This window comes from Mauremys mutica, chromosome 19 (genome assembly GCF_020497125.1).
Source record: "Mauremys mutica isolate MM-2020 ecotype Southern chromosome 19, ASM2049712v1, whole genome shotgun sequence".
NCBI classification, from domain to species: domain Eukaryota; kingdom Metazoa; phylum Chordata; order Testudines; family Geoemydidae; genus Mauremys; species Mauremys mutica.
In genome coordinates this window covers 9,785,331-9,810,055 of record NC_059090.1, presented here as the reverse complement: position 1 = coordinate 9,810,055, position 24,725 = coordinate 9,785,331, and the positions used below count along the sequence as shown (strand labels likewise).

The 24,725-nt window shown below is 41.3% G+C and overlaps 2 protein-coding genes and 1 long non-coding RNA gene across 3 annotated transcripts in view; 2 read left to right on the top strand and 1 right to left on the bottom strand.

Moving 5' to 3' along the window:
• The window catches only part of P2RX1 (purinergic receptor P2X 1), a 32,632-nt gene extending 30,484 nt beyond the window's left edge, over nucleotides 1–2,148 (top strand). The window contains exons 12-13 of the mRNA XM_044994327.1: nucleotides 641–709; nucleotides 1,159–2,148. Of these exons, the coding sequence (XP_044850262.1) occupies nucleotides 641–706 (66 nt within the window). The 3' untranslated portion in view covers nucleotides 707–709; nucleotides 1,159–2,148. The remainder of the gene's footprint in view (nucleotides 1–640; nucleotides 710–1,158) is intronic.
• Nucleotides 1–24,725, bottom strand: part of LOC123353308 — a 73,067-nt gene that overhangs the window by 46,914 nt on the left and 1,428 nt on the right. The window lies entirely within an intron of this gene.
• CAMKK1 (calcium/calmodulin dependent protein kinase kinase 1) overlaps nucleotides 18,612–24,725 on the top strand; it is a 167,027-nt gene continuing 160,913 nt past the window's right edge. Inside the window, exon 1 of the mRNA XM_044994320.1 lies at nucleotides 18,612–18,722. The gene's annotated coding sequence lies outside the window, so the exon portion shown is untranslated. The remainder of the gene's footprint in view (nucleotides 18,723–24,725) is intronic.

Sequence of the window (24,725 nt, the reverse complement as noted above, 5' to 3'; positions counted from 1 at the left end):
TAAGAAGAGGACAGCATTATCTCCTGTAAACGTGAATAAACTTGTTTGTCTTAGCAATTAGCTGAACAAGAAGTAGGACCGAGTGGACTTGTAGGCTCTGAAGTTTTACATTGTTTTGTTTTTGAGTGCAGTTATGTAACAAACAAAAAAAACCTACATTTAAAAAATATACTTTCATGACAAAGAGATTTCACTACAGTACTTTATGAGGTGACCTGAAAAATACTATTTCTTCTGTTTATCATTTTTACAGTGCAAATATTTATAATAAAATATATCATACATTTTTATTTCAATTACAACACAGAATATATATGAAAATGTAGAAAAACATCCAAAATATTTAATAAATTTCAACTGGTATTCTCTTGTTTAACAGTGCGATTAAAACTGTGATTAATCGCAATTAATTTTTGTGAATTAACTGCGATTAATCAACAGTCCTACTTTTAACACAAACTTACTCTGATTTCCAAAGAGTTGGGAATGCTTCACTAAGCATGGTGTAAAACATATTGAGACCAATTGGATCATGGTTACTGTTGCACAAACAGAGATTAGTCTTTATCACTGATGCCGTTGTGGGGTAATCCCTGAAGGAATAATTGTTTCATCTGGTTTGGACTGGGCAATATCACAGGAAAAAGAAGAGGCTTCCCCTTCCTCCATGAGCAATCTGCAGAACAATGTGATGGGCTCTCAGTGAAATGTAAGTGGCCTCCCCTATCTAAGTTAGATGAACCATTGGAAGTTGATGAAGTCACACCATTTGACCCAGTGGTGAATTTGGCCCTCCCTATTTCACACAAGGCATGAGAAAGATGCTGTTAAAATAACAGAGCTGTGGAGAGCAACAAGAGAGAGTTGAAATGGGGTTGCAGATGTGGCTTATGGTTGGTTAAATCAACAGATGGGGGCCATAAAATCTTAACAGGTGTTAATGTTTCATTGTGTGGCTGGGTGGATGCCCTCATCATGGAGATAAGATCTGGGGTGAATGTCCTGGGTTACTCCCTAAAGTTCTGGGTGTGACTATGGCAAAGTCAGCTGAAGTACAGCTCAGCTCAGAGCTGTTCCTCCTGGGGAGGTGCTGGGCAGGAAGACCCATCCAGGAGAAGGTGGTGATGACTTTTACTGAACCTGTCTCTTTCTTGGCAGGGTCTGCACTGAAAGAAGAACCTGCATCCTCTTCCTCTTCTGATATGTTGTAATTGCCCCCACTTCATCAGGCCATCACAGAACAAATACCAGCTGAACTCACCATTTTATACCTTAGACTGAGTCTTCCTAGGCTGATACATGTGGTCTGTGTTTCAGCAGACTATATTTGTCAGGATAGGAGTGCACACCTTTATGAGCGCAGAAAAAATGTGAGTGGAAGGCCGATGGGCTGCAAGATAGCAGATGGTTCTGATTTAGTCACAGCTTTAGGCACTGACTAGCAGTGACTAAACTATTCTGGCATGGGGGATCCCCACTGACTTCACCCCAAGAAAAGAGAAGCATGGAGCCCCATTTAATTAAAGCACAAGGGGACTTTTTCCTTGTTGCTCTTTATTTAAAGGCCCTCTTAAGTTAGGATGACCAGCTGTCCCAATTTTATAGGGCCAGTCCCGATATTCAGGGCTTGGTCTTATATAGGTGCCTATTACCTCCCACCTCCATCCTGATTTTTCACACTTGCTAGCTGGTCAGCCTATCTGAAGTGCTACCATCCTTGGTCCAAATACAATAGACAGAGAGGGAGAGAGGTTAGGCCAGACTAAATACTGAGTCTAAAACAAACATGGGGAGACCCAAACAGTACTGATTACATCACCCTCCTGATCCCTAGTTGGGTGTTGGCATCACACGTGATAAGGCACACACCCATAGAGTCTAATGAGATCACAGCAGACAGTTCTAGTTCCACCTAGACCTTCTGTGGTCTGACTATGAAATGCACAGAGGCTGTTTGGAGCTATGCTCTGGATTAGCCTAGGCTCTGCCTGATTTGTAGGGACTTTGTTAGCCCTGTCTAAGCCACTGCCCAGTAGAGGAAGTGCCTCCTCCTGATGAGGACCGCACTGTTCCTCTTGGTCAATTACAACACTTGGTAATTATATGTGGTGGAGAAATGGTTATTTTGTAATAATGTATTGTATTAAAATAAACCTCTAGTTTTTCTACTAATTCACCTCTTGTGCCAGTGCTTGTCCTTGGAGGGTGTAGACAGATACAGTGTTTCTTACAACTATCTTAAGTGAAGGGTGCATTCACACATCAGTTTTAACAAGGTTTTAACTCAACCCATAACACAGTTTCACCTAGCTCATGACAGTATTTTAACCTAAATTACTGATATGTGGTAGTAGTCTCAACCTTATCTACATTTTAATGTAGTTCTTCTCTGGGAATATATAAGGAAATTGACTCTTACTGTTAATCCAGTTTTTAGTGTAAATGTTGTGTAACAGGGTCAGGCCAGAGGGCATCAGGAGAGTGTTCCTATTGGGATACAGTGTGCTGGCAGGCACTGAAGAATTCAGCATCTCAGAAAGGTCGTATATACAAGTCTACAGCTCTTCTCCTCTAGCCTAACAAAGAATGTGACCATAAGCAAACCCAGTGCAACAGCCAGAGCTGCATGTAGACAGTGAGGATATGCCAACCCATCATTTTGACTCTGCAAAATCTAGATTGCATCTCTCTGCTCACTTTTTCCTCATGCTGCACATGCCTGGGGACCCCTTAAATTGTCGTACCCTGTTTAATTCTATTTCTATGGCCAGTTTGCTCTGCACTCCTCAGGGGAAATTCTATCTGAATTGCTTATTGTTAGTTTCCCTCTGCATCCCAGCTTCACCCATAGATAACCTATTTTTGCTCAAATGACATATTTTGCAATTCTTTCATCTAAGGAGCTCAGAACCTTTTCCACAAATCAACTAGTTAAGCTTTACAACACTGTGTGGGTAGTAAAGGATTTATAGAGATCACTTCATCTTCCACAGAAATCCAGCCATCTCTGGTGTGGGACGCAAGAGCTGTTTGACAGCACACAGCAATATTTCACCACAGTGTAGGGCAGGAAATGAAGGAGAATCTTGTAACATTTGTAACCGCAGGAGGAATTTAGTTAGCAGGTCACCTAACTGCATTGCAAATCATTCATTAACAAGGTCTATTCCTCCCCTGTTTACCCTTAAAAGGTACTTTAGCTTTCCCACTAATCTATACTGACTGATCAATTTAACTAATCTTTTCTACCCTTTGTAATGACCTTGATATTAAACATTATAGCACTTTAAGAGAGCTGATGACAAGAAACTCCATATCCTCTATCAATTGGACTCAATTAAGGTTAAGAGCCACAGGGAGAGAGAATAGCAGAGGTGAGCAGATGCACTCACAGGCTCTTATGTTAGGATACACTTTGCCAGGAATTAGATCATGACATCAGGACAGTACATTATGCCAGATTCTGACTTTAGACACACCTCATTCCACAGTTTACAAAAATCCTGCCACTGCTGCACTGCATTTAGTGATTTAATACAGTATTAGATGTACCTGGTCCTAAGTGAACTATCACTTCCTAGATACCTTGCATCACTGTGTCACACCAATACCAGGAGTTTCAACAGCTACAGCATCGTGCACATGCTCTGGAATAACAGAGCATTTCTGCAGCAGTCACTGTGCACATCCATGCCATAATCATAGAAAGCTGACCATCAGTCACATCCCAGAGCTGCTCAAGAAAAACACGAGTGCAACACATGCATTATGGGTGAATCTTCAAGTAACAAATAGGGTGGTTAAACACTGGAATAAATTGCCTAGGGAGGTTGTGGAATCTCCATCTCTGGAGATATTTAAGAGTAGGTTAGATAAATGTCTATCAGAGATGGTCTAGACAGTATTTGGTCCTGCCATGAGGGCAGGGGACTGGACTCGATGACCTCTCGAGGTCCCTTCCAGTCCTAGAGTCTATGAATACGCTGCAGCAATAATTGTCTAGTGTGGCTGCATTGTTCCCCTTGCAGTGACAAACTGCAACCAGCAGATGGAACTAGCAGACCATTGATGGTCTTTGAATTAAAAGGCAGCATAGGAAAATTTGAATTGTCAGAGATCACAAACACTGAAATAAATGTGTTCGCGCAACCTTTTGTGACAGTTTAACTAAATCAATCCTTAAGGTAAACCAGTGCAAGCTGTGTGCAGAGAAACGGATAGTTCTTGGCTTCTTGGTATTTTAACTTTTGGGCTTTAGTAACTGAGTTGGGAGGCAGGCTTTGTATTTTGCTTTTTAAAAGGGAGGAATAAAGCATTTGGGAAAATGCCACTTTATCAGTACTGCCAATGCTAAACATTCAAGAGTCAGCTTCCCTCCCCTCCCCTCCCCAATCATGACTTTGTCCTTAAAATCATGATATTTTAAAATATATATACAGTGAGTTCTTTTTATTTGCCTTCTGGTTTATGAGAATTTAGGGCATATTTTCAAGCTTTCTGAAACCATGAGGGCTTAATAAAAAGAGAGCTCAGATTCTCACGTAATTACTCGTCCCAGGGCCGGAAGCTTTAAGTTAAATACCAAATATCACGAGACTCTTGATAATATCGCAACAGTTGGCAACTATTTTGTTTTAATACAGATCTTCCCCTTTTGCTCCATTGAAATGTAGAAAAAACTGTAACACCTCCAAGGCTAGGCCTGGTGGAAGGTATGCTATATCTGGGCATACAGCATGTGAAATAAGGCCAAATGAGCAGACAGAGGTGCACTAGCTCATTCATTCATTCAGTCTAGGCAGGTGGGTCCTTCTTAGGTATAATTTCTATGCTTCAGTGTTGTCCACTCATAAACCCTTCCCTCTATCCTGCTGCTTTTAAATTATGTTTGATGCAAAAATAGCTCATCCAAGTAAAGAGAAGAGGTCTCCCTGACTCATATTCTTCTGGCTGGCTGGAGCCTCTTTGTCTTCCAAGTATTCATTTGGATGTGACAGTGAGTCTGAGAGTCAGGGGCCTGGGGAAATGGCCTCGGAAATTACAGGTAAACAGTCGAGAAGAAAATGAAAATTGCCTTTTGATTGTGCCTAGTGGCTAGTTCTCTCTTGTGCCAAAAGTAAACTGGAGAGAGAAAGGTACAAGTGTTATCATGGGGGATCTGGGTAGCTCAATGCTGCCCCCTACAGTTCCTGAATGTTTATAATATGAGTCAGTGGAAGATTATTTTGGACAGTGGGTGGGAAGAGGTAGTGCAAGTGTGTATATTGTGGGACAGGGGAACCAGATTGAACCTTTCGGTCTCTCCTTCTGACTCATTTGTATCTCAGCGTTGACCTGCTATCACTGCAGAGGTCAGGAACTATTTTTGTCTATTTGGTGCTTTATGCATAATTCCCCTGAAGAGAGTGCATGTGAGGCTGTAATTCCCTGTGGCGCCTGAGTTGGTCTCCTTCTATTCCTCAGCAAGGGGCCAAACCACGTCTGTTTACCATAGCATTAGCCCAAGGGGTTTTAGTCTTTATTTTCAAGTGCTGTAGAATTTTTGTTAAGAATCTCCTCAGTTTGCTGTATGTGCCACCTTATTTGTGCAGGAGTGGTTTTTTTACAGCTCCTTCTCCTGTTTAATTGGGCTTTGGCCTTGTAAATGATTATTGAATTAATAGAAAAAAATACAATGTAGTCCCTGATGAATTAAATGCACTCTCCAATCCTTTCAGCCAGAGATCACACAGGAATTAATGTCTCAGTGACCAAATAGACATTAGTGTTATTAATAAAATAATAATAATACCTCTTATGTAGCTCTTGTCATCAGTAGATCTCAGAACACTTTATAATGGAGGTCAGTATCATTAGCCCTGCTCTACAGATGAGGAAACTAAGATACAGGAGAATTAAAGTACTGCAGCTGGCCTTTGAGTACGTGAACAGTTTTATTGCTCTGTCTTTGGAATCAGTCCAACACAATAGCCTAGATCAGAGCACTCCTGAACTTTGGGGAGTTTAAAATCTGGATCCAAATGTAACCCTAATAAATAATGGTCTGAGCGTTTACTTATGTCAGTAGCCCCAGAAGTACTTTCATGAGTGAGGGTAATACAATCAGGCTCTAAATAAATATACAAACACATTCATATACTTAGGCCTTGTCTATATAGGAAAATTGACCATGTGGAATATTCTATTTCTCAATAGCTTTGCAGAACAGCTTATTCCGCAATAACAATGACAGAATTTTTTTCCCATGTAGACAAGGCCTCAGATTGTAAATTCTTGGTGGCAGGGACTATCTTACCATTCTGCATGTGCATAGTGCCCAGCGAAGCTGATCCCTGACTAGGGCCTTTAGGTGCTACAGCAATGCAAATAATAATAAACAATAACATTATAAAATATATATTTCCCATTCTACACTATCTCTCCTTGCTCTAATACGTTCATTGTTTCTCCAGTGCAGCATCCAGTCCTTAAGTTTAAACACTCTTGGATTTCTCCAAAACAAAGCTGCTGCTCCTCTGGTTTCAATTATCTTGACAAATTCTCCAGAGGATACTCAATGAAGAGCAGGCAGGAACACCTGCTGCTTTCACACGCTCTTCAGCAATGCTTCCCATCCCTTACGCCCCAAGAAATTCATTCTGAGACAAGTCCATGATAGATGGAGAAAGGTACCTTCTGTAGTACTATCACACTAGACATCCTCTATTGTGCCTCAAGTCATAACCCCAGCAACAATGTGGTTATTATATAGCTCATTTCCTTGGCTGTAAACTTAATTATTAATTATCTTAATTATTCCACGATATTTTCTATGGGAAACTGCTATTTCCTTTTGTCTTTTTTTTTTAATTGCTCACTTTATTTTAGAGTGAGTGACAGGCAGGCAGGGCCAAATCTATTCCTGATGCAATGATAGTGAAGTCCCTGGACCAGATCTTCATCTAGTGTAAATCAGCATAGCTCCACTAATGTCAACAGAGCTATTCCAATTTACACTAGCTGCAGATCCAGTTCCATGATATAGATCTGTCCCACTGTTCCAAAAAAGAAATGGTAACAACTCTGACTTCTTCTTAAACAAACTGTACTCGTTACACAATGGCAGAATGCATGTCATGTCACCCTCTGGTGGTTGGCCCAAAAAAGAACAACCACCTACCAATGCTATTAGCTAATGAAGTTATTCCTTTAGCTCTGTGGTTTTCAAACTTTTTTGGCTGTGTATCCCTGGCTAAATAACATTGCCTGCCATGTACCCTAAACTGAGATAGGGTCATAATATACCCATGAAAACAGGAAAAAACAAAACAAAAAAGAAATCTGTAAGGGATAACATAATGTATTGTTCACCATTACAAGATTTTTCTCACATACTCCCTGACAAGAGTTTGAGTATCCATAGGGGTACACATACCCCAGTTTGAAAACCACTGCTTAAGCTCAGGTGGTAGAGGTCTGTACTGCAGTACTAAAGGAAATAGGTTCAGATTCTGCTAATATCCCTTGTAGGATGCTGGTACATAACTAAGCCAAGAGTTTTAAAAGTGACCAGTGATTCTGGGGCCTAACCTGAGGCATGTTAAAGGGATCTGAGTTTCTCTCAGTAGTCCTCAACCCTTTCTAAAAATGAAGCTCCTTTAATGCAACTTAAGTTGAACACTCAAAAATGGAGGCAGTCAAAATTACTAGTCACTTTTGAAAATCTGAGACTGATTTTATTAATACTTTATGAAACAGGATCAGTAGGGGAAAAAAAATCTCATTCCTCAGATCAAAAGATTCTGTTCTCCCCTCGAAGCATGCGAGCAATGCTTCGTTGGCATTAATGATCATTATACACACTAGTTTGAGAGGTACTGAAAGTGTTAGTGAAACTGTCCAGTGTTTAGTCTTCCATATTGATATCTTTATCTTGAACGATTTTATGCTCCAAAACACACTCTCTCTAAGTATGAGCACATTCTACGGATCCTATGGTGCTAAGGCACAGCAATGTTTACATATCTAGATGTGTATAAGAAAAGGTTTCTATGGCTCTCATTGTTCTGAACTGGGAGATGTTTTGTCTTGGTGTGTTTATACTTCCTGCAAGAGTTCTATTAAAGCTGATATACAATTAGCTCTATCAGTTTGAGCTCCCTAAATCAAAGGCTGCCGACACAATATTGTGGCAGCCTTGTGATCTCATTGTATCTTGTAAACTAAGCAGAGTAAAGTCTTGTCTAGACTTGAAGAGAGACATCTAAGGAGAACTCAGGTGATGCAGGAGGCAGTGTTGAAGATTCAGTAAGTGGCAGTTTTCTCTCTGAGTCAGTATTGAACCAATGCTCCAGGGTACTGTTAAGGGGCACCATTCAGTTGCAGGAGGGTATAGTCTTTTGGATTCAATGTAAATCTGAGGTCAATTAAAAAGTCCCACTGGATTTTCTGCAAGGGTACAGGAGTTACCTAGAGATTGTCCTGAATTAAAACACCCTGGCTCTAAACACCCTTGAGTTTGGGGTAAAGTTTGGATCTGTATCCAGACTCTGCAGCTCAGGCCCAACTATTTTGTAAATACTGGTATTCGGTCCAATTACCTGAGGAGGTGCATTCTGCCCCAGATGAATGCAGTATAAGAACCTGAACAGAATAAACCACACATTTGCTCATTTTCTCTCCTTGCTCTGAAATGTGTGCACTGTTCAATATCTACCACATTCCATCCTGCCTAATGACTGGCAAAGTCATTCCTGTGCATAGACAAGTTAAGACCTATCTGATGAAAGATTCTACATAAATAGGATATTGGGTTATGTTTTACATGACAGGTTAAACTGGTAGAACAAAGACGAGTTAAGGGAATGCTAATTATAAGAATTATATTAATTAAGTGTATACATAAAGGGACACCTATCCAAGGCTCTAGACACCCTGTGTAATGGTGTGGAGGTCACCCCAGTCTGCCCCCAAAGGTCAAGTGTTAGCCCCTACCAACACAGGCCATAAGCAAGTCCAAGCAGATCTTTCTAGTATTAGAGTGCCCTGTGTGGAGGGTCTAATTTATTTAACAGAAAAGGACAACACGAAAACATAAATGAAAGCATCAGTCAGCTACTCCACCAGAAACTCTCTGCCTCTGGATTAATCAATCAAATGTCTTGCCCCTGTAGCCACAGAGCTCTCACGGGGACTGAATTACCTGCCTGCTGGGCATTCAGCTGGATGCTACCCTTTCCCCAACAGTGCATCACTCTTTGCTGAGTGTGAGAAAGTGGGACTTTTCTAAAACACTTATTAATCCCATAAGTGCCTCAGTTTCCCTCTGTACTTTACATTGTAAAAAAAAAATTGTCTCCTGCTAAACCAGTGCAGGAAGCATGAAGTGGGGGGCCACCTGCCTGTCTGGAGGGGGAAGGGCTGGATCATTAAAAAACTGGCTCAAACCTTCCCTGAATCAATAGAGCAGCCAGCAAGACAAAGAGATGCCCAGGGACTGAACCATCAACATCTAACAGCAGGGAAACCCCAGCAGGTGGGACTTGTGAACTGAGCTGGAGAACAGGGTGTCAGGTGAGTGGAAGGCGGCAGCTTTTTGGAGGAACTCAGGAGCTGGGGGACAAAGTGGGGAATTCATCACAGGTTGGCTGGCTCATCATGGCACTGGTTGACCAGGGAGGTCTATGGCTTAACTCAGTCATCCCCAAACTGGGGGGTGTGCCCCCCTAGAAGGCATGGAGGAACATCTGGGTGTGTGTGTGATGGGGCCTGGGCCAGCTCCCACAAGAGGGAAAGGAGGGAGCACCACTCAGCCCTACTCTGCCCCCAGCTCTGCTCCAACCCCACTCTCGGGCCCCAGCTCCTGGCCGGCACCTGCCGGCCATGGCCTCCAGCCTGGCTGCAACTCCGCTCCCAGCTCAGGGGCCCCAGACACATTTTATTATTGGTAAGGGCAGGTGAGAGGAAACGTTTGTGGACCACTGTCTTAATTTCTGCCTCTCTGCACTAATTGAAGGACTGTAAAAATCTGTGTGCTCGGTGACTAATAAACAGCCCCTTGCTTTGAAAAGGCTGCCGGTGTCGCTGGAAATACTGACTAGGAGCATTGTACCTGGAAGGGCACAGTACAAGCCTCCCTGCAGGAGTCTGGCTTAGCTGGATTTGCTGGTGCCAAAGGCCCAGTCCTGGAGGCCACAGGCCTGCCCTGGGGAACTGTGTGGGTTCTTGGGGCATGGCACACTAAAGGGGTCACTTACCAGCTGGGCATAGACCAGACCATGATGCTAACCAACTCCCTATTTGCTCCTCAGGAGATTGCGTGCCCAGTTTGTTCTCCTGGGCTGCTCTGGTCCCTTGCCAGGGAGCACTTTCTCTCTGGTTCTGTTCCTCTCCCTGAACATCCTCTCACCAGGGAAACACTGCTGGGAGTAGCTTCCTACCCAGCTCCCCTGAGGAGAGACTCTCCTCAGGAGCTTCCTCTGTTCTGGCTTCCTGACTGAGCTGGGACCTCCTAAAACTTTATTATGTCCAGGTGTTCCTTAACTAATTAACTGCTGCCCAGTCACCTAGATGATTAACTACTCACAGTACATCTGGGTTGGCTCACTCTCCTTAGCAGAGCTTGTCACAAGTAGGCCTGACCTGCTCCCCCAAGAGTATGCGTCTACCCTTCTGTTAGACACCAGTGGCCTGCGCTGACTCAGGCTCACAGGACTCGGGTTAAGGGGCTGTTTAACTGTGGTGTAGATGTTTGGGCCTTAGGGCCTTGTGAGGTGGGAGAGTCCCAACCAAGCCCGAACGTCTGCACCACAACTAAACAGCCCCTTAGCTTGAGCCCTGCAAGCCCAAGTCGGCTGACATGGCCCAGGTTTTTAATTGCAGTGTAGACATACCTCAGGGACAGCTGCCCTGTGCTACCCTACTATAAATTATGAAAACAAAATTAGATCATGCATCAAAAACCAACTCCTTTCTCCCCCACACACATCTGATTTCTCCCCAAGGTCCTCCTCCTCAGCAGCCCATGTAAGTAGATGTGTCTTGCAATGTGCCCTGAAGGGCAATAGTCCTCCCCTTTTAAATCAAGGAGTATAATTATACCCAGCACTCAACATCTTCAAATCTCTTAAGCAACAGCAATTAACCCTCAGAAAGCCCTGCAGAGGTAAATATTATTTAATCTCTATTTTACAGATGGGTAAACTGAGGCACGGGGTGGGGCAATGACTTGCTAAAGGCCAAAGCATATGCTAGTGTCAAAACCAGCATTAGAATTGGACCATCTTCATATGTTCAGCTAAACTGCTAAAGATAGACACAGGTTCTAGAGAGCTTCCTTACTGGCTTTCTTTGAAATGCTTCAAAAGGAGATATACCAAGGATACTTATATTGTTTCTACTCTAATTAGATTATAAACTCTTCCAGGGTCTGCCTTAATCAGGGCCTGTAGGCCCTCCTGTAATACAAATATGATAGTAAAAACTCAAGCAATCTTTTAAACTGTGCCTTGTATTCTACAGAATAAACATTACCAGCTTTCTTATACATGTCAGACTTGTTGAGCTAGTTACATCTTGTTTCCTTGGTTTTAATATTGGTTTCTTCTTATCTCACTGTTTAGTCAGAACCACTAGTAAAGGATATGGGGAGACAAATTAGTGTACATATGTAGGGAAGCCTGTTTTTCAAACTTGTATATGGAATTTGGGGCCTGTCATAAATACAAATGTCTGAAAATTAGGCCATGTATGTCTACATTTTATGGATATTTTTGCATCCAAATATCACACTGGGTGCATAATGCAGCCCTCCATATGCATTTTGTAACATAACCATATTAGAGAATGGTGCTGGTAAATTTAAACCAGAGCATGCTTAAAATCTCTTTACGGAACATCAAAGAAACTAATTAAATTGTTTTGTTTTTCCTTTTGCATTTACAGACTCAGCAAAATGACGGTGGAACGGGAATAGTGAAGAAAGCGTCAGGCTCTCGGCACCATTTCTCCTTTCGTTTGGTTTCGGTTTATGAATCTCCCAGGGCAATACAGGCAGGAAGTCGTTCTTTTTAATATTTTATAGGATTCCTGCCAATAGTTTTTAAAAATGCAATCAGTGCTGTGCATTTTCCAGTATTAATATCAACCTCTTGCAGACTATGGAGCCCCAGCTGCAGGCTCAGCATTGGTATGAAATGATCCATCAGACAGTTGGGTTCCTTAAGCTTTGGAAGTTTGGGTGGCAGTATTGGACCCCCAAAACTACACTGTTGGCTTATTTCCAATCCATGACTAGCTTGTATGTGCAGGTTCCTTTCAATAGGAACTCAAGCTGTAAAGAGAAAGTGATAGCAGAGGGTGAGCAGTCCTCAGAAAAGGCCTAATCCTGTTGGAATTACTCAGGCAGAACTCCTACTGAAGTCAATGGGCCCTTACTTAGGTCCAAATAACCCCCTACAGGGACGGGAACGGTGGGTGGGAAAATTACTAGGTTCCCCTCAGATTCCTCTGAATCCTTCCTCAGTGGAGGGGTTGTTGGGGATTGTTCCTGCCTTGACAAAGAAAAGTGGGGGATGAGGTTTGCCCCTCAAGTGCCACTGGTCACTGAAACATGCCCAGATCTTGGGAGGATCTGCCAGAGCTGTCTGCACTGCTTCATTGACCCAGTTTGAGCCACGTTGACAGGACATCTCCTACAGGCAGCAAACCCCAGAGACTTTTTTTAACAGGAGAGCCTATTGTGGAGAAGGTTTGTTGGGGGATGTCTATATTAACTGCTAAACAGAGTCTCCATAGGATGGGGGGGGTGTCCCTTCTCCTTTGTGGATACTTGTGAGCATCTGAGAACAGTGATGCAAAGACTGCCGCTTTCTGTCATTTCCACAGGAAAAGGGCAAGACCTGGGTACATTAGTTCTTTCCATTCAAGAATCTCATGGAGATGTTTAGTTTTTACTCATTGCAATACCTATTGTCTCCAGAGGGAGTTTTGCCTGAGTAAGGATTGGAGGCTGCAGCCTAGTGGGAGTTTTGTGTGAGTGACAAGCACAAAATCTGGCCAGTAATAATTAGACCTGGGGAAACCTCATGGTGTTTGAGCTTTCACAAACCTCTCTTACTAGATTTTTGGGTTCCCAAAGCCAGCACAAGTTCTTTCCTACCCTGTAACTTAAACTCATGAGGATTTTTCAATTAAAAAAATAAAATAAAAGCAGCCTGTATTAGGGATAGAGAGCCTCCATCCCAAACTTCCCTTCCCAAAAAACAGACTCACAGAATGGGGTACCTGATACACTGTGTTGATATTTTAATTTGGATTTCTCTCTCAGGCAGTGAGAGTTGTGTTCATGTATCTAATGACAGAATTGGATTGAACAGTATTTAAAGATATGATACCATGGAAACTACAGCACGACTATAAATAAAGGACATTGCAAGGATATAACTGCCAGGTTGCCGATTAAATTTTAAAACTAGATGGTCAGTCTAAAATTTGTCTGACTTGAAGTCCCAGCCATTGGTTCTTGTTATGCCTTTCTCTGCTAGATGAAAGACCCTTTAATACCTGGTATTTTCTCCTCATGTGGATACTTATACACTGTAATCAAGTCACCTCTTGATTTTGTTTTTGATAAGCTAAATACATGTAGTTTTGAGTCTCCCACTTGTAAGCCATTTTCTCAGAATTTAACAATTCCTTATCATTTGATACTTGGCTGATAAAGCAAGCTTTGCTAAGAGTGCTGGGGCTTGGATACATAGAGCTAATGCAATATAGGAGGTCCGATTAATGACTGCAGTTTAGACTAAATAAAATAAAGTCCTTGCAAGGCTTAGTGGAAACATTGATATTTTAATAACTAGTGTCCTCTTAATAATTATCTTTTGACACTTCTGTGCGCAGAGACTAAATGCAAATGAGCAAGACTCTGTTGGATGGGAAACAAAAGTTTATTGTAAGCCACAAGCTGCAGTAATACTGTGTCAGTTATTTTGAGATTTGAAGCCCACACTAAAAATAAAATAATGGAGCAATGGAGAATATTGAGCAGCTTCAATGTCTACAGAAACAACAGTGAGGAAAATTCCTGATCCCTTTGAGAAGTGTGTGGAGGATGGGGGTTGGGGGGAGGGAGGGATGGATTCTCTTCCCTACAATTGTTCACTCTTGGGTTAACCTTCTCCACAGAATGGAAAGGGCTCTGCTGCCAGTGTTCAGACATGTTCATAGATTTGTGTGGGGCCTCTCAGGCTCTCCCTTAAGCTCATTCAATTACAAAGCAAATGCTGATTGGAGACCCATGGGAGAGCACTCCCAAACCATGGGGATTAGCTAGCAAACTGATCTCTGTCCCTGCTCCAATGAACTATCTGCATTTGTTAAAGCACAGGATAGCACTGCCAGTGGTGGCAATGACAGCAACACTGATGGCAAGTTGGGTCAGGGAGTAAAGGATACCTGTGGCTTTGATCAGTTAGGGTATAATTCATATAGGGTATCAATACCTACTATTAATCAAAGGGCTGTATTTAATTCTAGGGAAAGGTAGGCAAAATGGATCAGGAAAAAATCATCAAATAATTTAGTGTACCTGCTTATGGGCTTAACAGACTGAATTCAAATTGTGTTAGTCGAATGCATCACTTATCCACATCTCCCTATAATTTCAGTAAATGCTTGTATTTGCAGTCACAATTAAATTCTATTAGTAGCTTCTGAAACTGAGCCTTTGGATTAAGGAACCTTCTGTAGTACTGATGGGGCTGAAGCAGAAGATCCCTGAAAGATTAAGTGGGGCTGGACCTCTCTGCATCAGGACCCTTAAGAATGAGGCATATTTCTATCACACAAATTCTAATTTTAAAAGCACCTATATTGTATTGGGGGTTGTTATTTTTATTATTTGTATTTTGGTATTTCCCAGAGACCCCAGTCCCAGTGTGCTCGGTGCAATACAAACATATGACAAAGAGACGGTCGTGTCCCAAAGAGCTTACGATCCAAGTATAAGATGAGATAATAAATTGGCTGATATAACAGAGAGACTAGGAGCACAAGAACTAGGAGCACAAGAACAAGGAGATTAGATGATCAACATGATAAGCAGAGGTTACAATACATCAGCTAAACTCGGTAATTATTTTTGTTTTCATCATGGCACAGAAGAGTCATTCATGCATAGATTCATAGATTCCAAGTCCAGAAGGGCCCATTGCGATCATCTAGTCTGACATCCTATATATAACACAGGCCACAGAACTTCCCCCAAATAATTCCTAGAACAGATCTTTTAGAAAATATCCAATCCTGATTTTAAAATTGTCAATAATGGAGAATCAACCATGACCCTTGGAAAGTTGTTCCAATTGTTAATTACTCTCTCTCTCTCAAATGTATGCCTTATTTCCAAACTGAATTTATCTAGCTTCAGCTTCCAGCTATTGGAATGTTATACCTTTCTTTGCACAACTGAAAAATACATTAAATATTTGTTACCCATGTACGTACTTATAAATTGTAATCAAGTGATCCCTTAACCTTCATTAAGCTAAATAGAGTGAGCTCCTGGAGTCTACCACAATAGGGCATGTTTTCTAATCCTTTAATCATTCTCGTGGCTCTTCTATGAAACCTTTTGAATTGATCAACATCCTTCTTGAATTGTGGACACCAGAACAGGATGCTATTCTGTCCAGTGGTTGGATCAGTGGTTGCATTCACTCTTTTGGCCACAGTCTCTCACTGCAGGATCAAATTCAGCTGATAATCCATCACAATCTCCAAATCTTTTTCAAAATCACTGCTTCCCAGAATAGTCTCCCAATGTGTAAGAACAACATTTTTGATAGACATATACATTTACATTTAGCTACATTAAAATTCATATTATTTGCTTGAGCCGTTTACCAAGCAATCCAGATCACTCTGTATCAGTGATCTGTCTTCATTATTCCCCCAATTTGTATCATCTGCAAACTTTATTAGTGTTGATTTTAAGTTTTCTTCCAGATGATTAACAAAAAAGGTTAAATAGCATAGCACCAAGAACTGACTCTTGAGGGATCCCACTAGAAACATTCCTGTCTGTTGATGAGTCCCTATTTACAATTAAATTCTGAGATCTATCAGTTAGCTAGCTTTTAATCCATTTAACATGTGCCATTTAGGGATGTAAATAGGGTTTAAAAATAGTAACCGTTTAACCTATTAAAATTCTATTGGTTAAACAGTTAACTGTTAAGGAGTTCACATAGGCAGGTAACTGGGGGGAGTGTGTGCTGCAGCACTCCCATGTTTTATGCGGGGCTCTGCTGCTGGCCCCACGCCTGGAGTCCTGGCTGGGGCTGGTAGCCAGGAGGCTGGGCAGCAGCAGAGTTTTATTGTTAACTGAAACCAATAAGACTGATGCTTATCGGTTAAATCGGTTAAATTTTTACATCCCCAGTGCCATTAAATGTATCTTTCCAGTTTTTTAATCAAAATGTCATGCGGTACCAAGTCAAATGCCTTACAGAAGTCTAATTGTATTACATCAACATTATTACCTTTACCAGCCAAACTTGTAATCTCATAAAAAAAAAAAAGTCATGTTAGTTTGACAGATCTATTTTCCATAAACCTATGCTGATTGCATTAATTATATGATCCTTCTGTAACTCTTTATTAATTGAATCCCGTATCAGTCGCCCTGTTATCTTGCCTGGGATTAATGTCAGACTGACAGATCTACAATTACTTGGGTCATCCCTGTTACTTTTTTTAAATATTGGCACAACATCAGCTTTCTTCCAGTCTTCCGAAAAGCAACATTAACAGTCAAGTAAACACCTCACCCAGCTCTTTTAAAACTCTTGGATGCAATTTATATGGACCTGATTTGAATGTGTGTCACTTAAATAGGTGCTGTTTAATATCTTCCTGAGATACTAGTGGAATGAAGAGAGTTTTATTATATGATATGACTACATCATGTTTTTTCTCCAAATACAGAACAGAAATATTTCTTTATTCATGACCTGTAAACTTCAGATTTTTAATTTTTGATTAGTGGAGAAAAAGCAAAGCATCATTTTTACTAAATATTTTGGTCTCACTCTAATTTGTGAGGTCCCCATAGGCTATCATACAACACAGTCCCTCTCAAAAACTCAGCATCTGAGAGCCCTTGGCCTGCATTCACAGCACACACACTTGGACGTGTGGCATGGTTGCAGCTGTATTTAAGTTATTGCTGTTATGACTCCTTTCGTGATTAGAGGTAAAAACTGCTGAAATCTTAAGGCCTCACACTCTTCAGTTGAAATAACAAGATGAGAACAGTGATCTAGACTGCTTCAGCTCCAAAAAATCACAGAGAGCTCCTCACTTTGTATTTTGACCCCACAGATACAGTAGGGAAAGATTTTGCTCTGGCAGAAAGGTGGACTGGATAATCAACTACATCTTTTCCTTCTCTACGTTCTTTTTATTGTACCGCACTTAGCACAGTGGGACCCAGCCTGGTTCTGGTGTTTAACGGCTACCACAATTACTGGAGTTACTTCTGGTATAAATGTTCAATAATAATAATAATAATAATAAATAACTTAGATTTAACAAACAGCTGCTTTTTCCCAGCTCAGCCTCATTTTCTACTTGAAGTCAGAAGGCTGAATTTATGCTAGCAAAATCATTTTCCTGTCAATCTCTAACCTAATCTGGTATTGGGAAGATTACCTTTTAGAAAGTGCCATGATTCAGCTCCTTCTCCCACCCCCCACCCCCATAATGAGAAAAATTTTTAATCCCATAATTTTTAAGTCAAATAAATTCTGAGTTCTTTTTATTTGCCTTCTGGTTTCTGAGCCTTCAGGGTGCACTTGGATTACATTTTCAAGCTTTTTTCTGCAACAGTGAATGCTAGAAAACTCCTCCTCCCCCACACACACTTATAAATGAAAGCTAGGAGACTCTGATAATCACATGCCTCCAGAAGCTAAGGCATTAAAATAAACAACAAATATTGCAAGTTTCACTATAAAATGGTGAGAGTTGGCAGCACTTGAAGTGTGGGGTGAAAAATCGCTGACCACCCACTCCATCAGATACAAAGGGCTGTAGTAATCTGCCATTGGAAAACATTGTTTAAGATTAATTTCTAGTGACTTTAAAAATATTAGTAATTAAAAAGTAAATTGCTACCACTGCTTAACAAAGCAATGGAGATTCCAGTAGAGGTGTATTTACCCATACACTGTCCCCTTTTTAAATGCATGTAAAGATACCTTTTTTCTGGATACACAGTCAGATCAAAAACCTCATCAAGGCTGGTGATCTGCGAGACACCAACACTCAGGACAACAGTGATATAACGCCACATGGAAGAAATACGTTGCAATTTCTTTGTGAAGTTTTTTAATCAAAACGCTCCAATCAACCTGCAATTTACAGCAAGTTTGGGGAGAAAAGCCTATGGAAAGCTCAGAAGCAATGAGCCAACGGGAACCCAACCTCATATAGTTATTTACATAGTCCTCTGTGCTTCCAATCAGAAACCAGAGTTATAATATACCGTCCACCAATCGCACTGGACATCAGAAATTGCCAATAGGAGGAGAGCCGAGGATGTTGCTCATGGTACAAAATTCCTGATAGGAGGATCACTTGATACTTTGTATAGTCTCTGCAAACAGAGGCACGTTGCAAGCAGCCCAGGCAGAGACCTAGAGCCGCAGCCTCTCTAGACCTTCCAGCAACCTGCCCAGGTGAGTGAGTGCTAGCGGGTTACATGCTGGGGGCAGCAGTATCCGATAGGAGGGGGAAACAGAGAGTGCTGGGCTGAAACCACCTAGTGCTCATATGCCTGCAGGGGCAAAGCTGCAGAGGACTTTGCTGGGAAGGTGCAGCCCATCAGCACTAGGAGGGGAGGAAAGTGCATACAGCAGCCAGGCTGGGCTGGAGAAACTTGGCTGGCCGGTTAAGGATCTAATGCCTGGCAGCCTTCCTGCTTCCTTGTGCTGACTAAAATGCCCCATTGCTGCAGCTGTCTGGGATCCCCACGCTCCGGCTGTGCTGGTGGAAGGGACTTTCTCATAGTCTTTGTACAGATCCTAGGGTCCTACGGGGCTGCTGCCCCGCTGAATCTGCCCTTTTCACATTGCTGGGTGCGTTTCCACCTGCTCTCCTCCCCGAGCCTGAGGGGTCCATGACCAATGGTAAGCAACTGCCAGTGACTTTGCTTGTGGCTGCACCCCGGTGTGCCCCTTTCATCGAAGCAGATGAATGTTCAGCGCTGATGGAACAAAAGCGGAGGATTTGGAAGCGACTTTCTGGCTTTAAATCATTTAATTGGGAGGGAATCGTTAGCGAATAAAGGAGGAAGATTTAAATCATCTGCATCCTGCACACTATTCATCCCTGTGTTTGTGTAATGCATATTTATATTGGTGCAATATCCATTACATACCTTTTGTTCTCATTTGGTCATTACATCCAGCAGAGCATTTGGACAAATCATAATAACAACGAGATTGCTTTGCTCTGGGAGCAGATGCAGAATTGTCTTTGTATCCCATTTTCTATTTTGCTAAAATGTCTTTAGTCTGAAAAAGGAAAACTGGAATAAAACAACCTCAGTTGGTCACTCCATCTCTAACTCCTGTGATGCTTTTTGGGGGTGGTGCCTTGGGGGGAATCTGCTTCTCACACTGTATTCTTCCTAGAACCATATTGACAGTGGATCTAGTGGAGCAGCCAGATAATATTCCAGTTGTATAAGCATATCTATAAAAATCTGCATGGTATGTATTCACAACTGCATCTTTCCATTTTTATGCTGCAAACACTGGCAAGTGATTTGGTTTTTTTTTATTTTAAAATTGAGACTAATTATCGTGCACTGATTATAACACTGCTTATGTATGATTAATTCTGAGCTGATGACTTTTTTTTAAATTTAAATGTTTGCTATAAATGCCTTTTGTAGACCTTTGAGGGTAGGGAATGTGGGCCAAATTCTGCTATGTTACACCAATGTAAATCCAGAGCAACTCTATAGATTGTGTAAATGGAACTTGGTCCCAGGTCTTTACTGATGTGCCAGATTCTGCTGTGTACACATGAAAATCTATGCTAATTCCATTGACTTCAGTGGAGTTACTCCTGATTTTAACTAGTGTAACTTTGAGCAGAATTTGTCGCTCTGGCTATAAATTTACAGTGCTGTATATAATAATATTGCAAATTTTGTCCTCTGTACACCTCAAATTTGATTTAAGACTGAAAAAAATTACCATGCAAAACCTGAATTTTTAAAAAATCATGCTTGTTGGCTGTATAGCAGGAAAACCGGCTGAAGCCTTGAAGAGCTTGTTTTTTGAGTTCTGCAGTGGGGGAAGCCGGTTACCGCAATCAAGCTATAAATCAGCGGGTAGCTGGGAGCTACTGTAGTTCTGGAGATTGGGTAGGAGGCAAGTCTAAGCGCATCTATCAGTGGGTATAACGCAAGAGGTGCCAAGGTCAGATCTAGTCATTCACTGCTATGCTGGTTATACAGAATGTTCTGAGTAAACCCTGGGTGGTGGTGGTTGTAGTGCTGCTGTTGCACTGCTATGAATATATAGACTGTCAGAGAATTTCCAAGCTAAACACTCTACTGCCCTGGAGGTTGAAATTTATAGAAGTCATCAGTCTGGGAGGGAATGTGTGTTTTGTTTTTTGTTTTGTTTTTCCCCTACCTAAAAGTCAAATCACACTCATTTTATTCACCTGAGTAGTCCCACTGGCTTCTCGCACTCAAGTAAGAACTGAATTCTCATGATCAAGGTAAGCAGGGTTTGACCTATTCTTTTAAATTATTTTTAATCCCCCGTTTTTTAGTAGCAGAGAAGCAAAATAATTTGTGATATTTATTTATAAAACATCCACAAATCTGGAGTTTTGAGGTTGTTTTTTTTAAAACTCCATCTCAATTTTTCTTTGCTAAGTCAGAGTTTAAACTAAAAAGGATTTTCAAAAGAGCTCAGCTTCTATTTAGGTACCAGAATAAGTGCCCAGATTTTCACAGCAGCTCAGCTCAGCACAGCATGTTGGGTGCTATGCAGTTTTGAAAATCTGGCTCTTATATAGGTGTTAGAATGGTTACTGAGTTCTTCTGAAAATCTGGCCTCCCTTATGGGTGCTCAGCATTTGAAATTCTGACTCTGAGCTCCTTTGAAAATGTGATCCTTATTTCTTGGTAACAGCAGAAGTTTCTTTTGCATTTCAGTCTCTCAGGTATATGTGTTTAGTGTGAGCTGTGATGAGAGATACTAGTTGGTTAACTAAGATCTGCTAATGAGTCTAAAATAGAACTGCAACAAGAGAAAATCATGGAAAGATTGTATTGGACTCCTGTGTCCATGTTCAGATAGATCTGTTTGACACTGGTGTGTGCTGACAGTATAGAAATCTGGGTAGTAATGTGATTAATTATTTACCAATATTTTAGCATTAGAAAGTGAGTGGGTGTTTTGTTTTGTTTTTTTAAGGTCGTGAAACTGTTGTTTCCATCTTCAACACATTGATATGTTGACATGGTAGCAGTGGTTTAATGTGAGCATGTTGTAAGAAGTATGATGAAACAGTAGACTTTCCTGTGATAAGAGAGGCATGGGAAAACCCAGATGTTTAAGTGAAAGGTGTATTAGATGGCTAAGGAGATGTTGTGTGTGGCTGGGATGTTGTGTAGTATGCAGGACATTGCTTTTGAAAAGTGTCTGTGTGTCCATGGAATGTTTTGTTTTTAATGTATAGCTTTGTAGTATTGTTTGAAACTCAGAGACATAGTATTAAAAATAAACAAACTGATTTGAATAGCTTGAGAAATTAATATATAGGAAGTACCTATATATTAATTTCAGAGCAGGGAAATATACCCGAGTCACTTTAAAGAAGGATGGTATGCAGTTAAATCACAGGTTTTAGATACAGAAGGCCTGGGCTCTATTCCCAGCTCTTCAGCAGACAGTGCACCAGAATTCCAGCGGTCTAGGGTACATTCTTGGCTCTGTCACAGACTTTCCTGTGTGACCTTGGGCGAGTCACTTAGTTGCTCTGTGGCTTAGTTCTCTGTCTGTAAAATGTGGAGAGTAATGCTTCCCTACTGCACATAGAGTGTTGTGAAGATAAATTCATTCATGTCAGTGTACTGCTCAGATGCTACAGTGATAGGAGGCCTAGAGAACAGAGCTATTAAAAAAAGAACCATTTTTACAATTTATTATGAAAATCTAAAAAAATTTCCATCATGAGTTGGTTAAAAAAACAGCAAAAAAAAGCAAAATTTTTTGAGAAAAGTTTGCGAAAAAACTTTCATCTAAGTTTTGAAAAATTTTGATCTATCTTGATAGAGAAGTCCATTAATTTTTTTTATTGTGGCTAGCTCTACAATGATATCTACTAACTGGAAGATTATCCCCCTTGCTGTGCCAAAGTCCCAGGAAGTTAGTTTTGAGCCATCTTGGTAGCTTGGATTTTCTGTTGTGGCAGTGCACAGTATCAGCCTTTGCAATCACCAGTATTGATTTTGAGATTAGACTGTGTTATTACTCGATTTGTATATAGTGCCAGTTGAAAGTTTCTTCCCCTACCAGTATCAGATGTCCACCTTGCAATCATGCATGTACAGTGATAGCACTTTTATTGTTATCTCTGTCTTACTGTTCCTTCTGAATAATTCTCTTCTTTCCCTCATAATTGCCTGTACATTGTTGGTAAGGAAAGCTGCTTGTGTTGCAGTGATAGCAGTTTATGCAGCTGTGCTGTCAAAGCAAAATATATGATTCTGTTGTGGTTATAACTCAATGGAAAGGTTTAATTTAATAGTAATCATGGCTATTTTATTCATCTCCCTCTTTGCCATCATATCAAGCTAAGCATATAATGCAGGGAAAAAATAAACACGTTAATAGAAGTTGCAAGTCACCACATCAGTTTTGACTTGTTTGGCTTTTGGCATATGATCACTTTGAAAAAGTGCTTCTGAAATTGCATAAGGCAGGCAAGGAGCCTTTAAGTCTGTCACTTAAAAAGAAGAAAAATTGTACATTGATGCTGTGATCCCACAAGTATTTGTGCATGGTGCAGCAGGTTGCTGTACTGCAGCATGTGTATGAGGCTGGAGTGTGCACAGGAATGAGTGAACTTAATCACAAGGCATGCTGACTTCTTTGCTCACAAGTGTGCAATGTGTGGGTGGCAAATGGATATGTCTTAGGAAACATGGGTTTAAGCAACAGCTTATTTTGTTCCAATTAGGAGCTCAGATACATTATTATTTGTTTGTATTAAAGTAGTACCTAGGGCTTCAACTGAGACTAGGCGCCCACTGTAATAGGTGTTGCGCACATACAAGAGAAATCGCTGCCCAAAGAGCTTACAGTCTAAATAATCAACACAAAGGATGGGAAGGGAAATAGAAGCACAGAGAGATGCCTTCCCCAAGGTCATACAGCATGTCATGGAGCAGAGCTACAAATAGAACTCAGGTCACCCAAGTCCCAGTGCCATGCTCTATGCGCAGGACAACATTGCCTCTCCCAGTTCCCTCTTAGGTGCCCTCCTGTTAAGAGGTTGTAATGCAGTGTCCGTGTGTCAGGGTCTCTCTGATACAGCATTGTTGTTCTTGCATGTGTATGTCTGATTCTCTGCCTTTGCTCTGTAGAGGACCACACTCTGAATGTTCTCCATCAGATATGAAGCATTAATCGGCTTTAGAGGACTAACTTTCTTTGGATGGGAATAAGTGGTTAATAATAGGCAGAACCCATGTGGTTTCCCCTGTGACGGCAGTATAATCTTGGAGTTTTAGCCAGTGAGGTATTAAACAAGACATCTGTCTTGAGTGTGTTTGGGGGTGGGAGGGCGGGAGGAGAGTGCTAAAGCAAGGCATCAGGCTCTATCAATTTACAGGGCAGTGGATGGGTCCTGGAAACAGCATCCACTGACTAGTAGCATTTTCCTTCCAGTGTTAGTTTCTTTGTCAGTCTGAAATAAAACTTTATCATGTTCTTACTGTCTCCATAGCTCTCCAAATTAAATTCTCTTGTGGAGCTCAAAGGACCAGTCTGTGGTTCTTTTTGTTACAGTAGCCATAGTTAGATGATAACAGAATGGGGGGACTGTGCAGTGCCCTGTAATGGTTATTGTCAGAGCTGGCTGCAGCTACAGTGGCAGGCATATATAGGAGCAAGATTTAAAAAACCCAGCACACCCAGGTTTCCAATAGGAGCAATTTTGTATGTGTTAGACTGAATATGGAATACCATGTGAGACAGACGGATTGCCTGGGAACAGGCTACAGTGAGAGGAATTTAGGGGCAAAGTGGACAGCAAGGTGATAAATGAGCCATGCCTGAGTTGTCCTGACAAAGTCCTGTGGTGTTTGTCCCTTAGAAAAGACTGAATCATATATTGAGAGTAACACAAGTACTTCTGCACTGTAAAATGTGTCAGAGATAACCCAGTAAGAAATCGTAACACTGGTAGCGTCACAGTTCTGTACAAACACTGACTGACTAATCTTCATAATCCCGCTGTGAAAAGGGGTAGGAGGTTACAGATGGGGCAATGGAGACAGAAAAATTAACTGCCTTGATCATCATGACACAGCAATAACTGAGTCCTTTGTGAACATGATTTTAATTTCCTTCACATTTCTGCTCATGGGATTGGATAAGAGATAAATGGGATCCTTGAAGTTGTTCCCAGAACCGGGTCTTGTGGAGAAC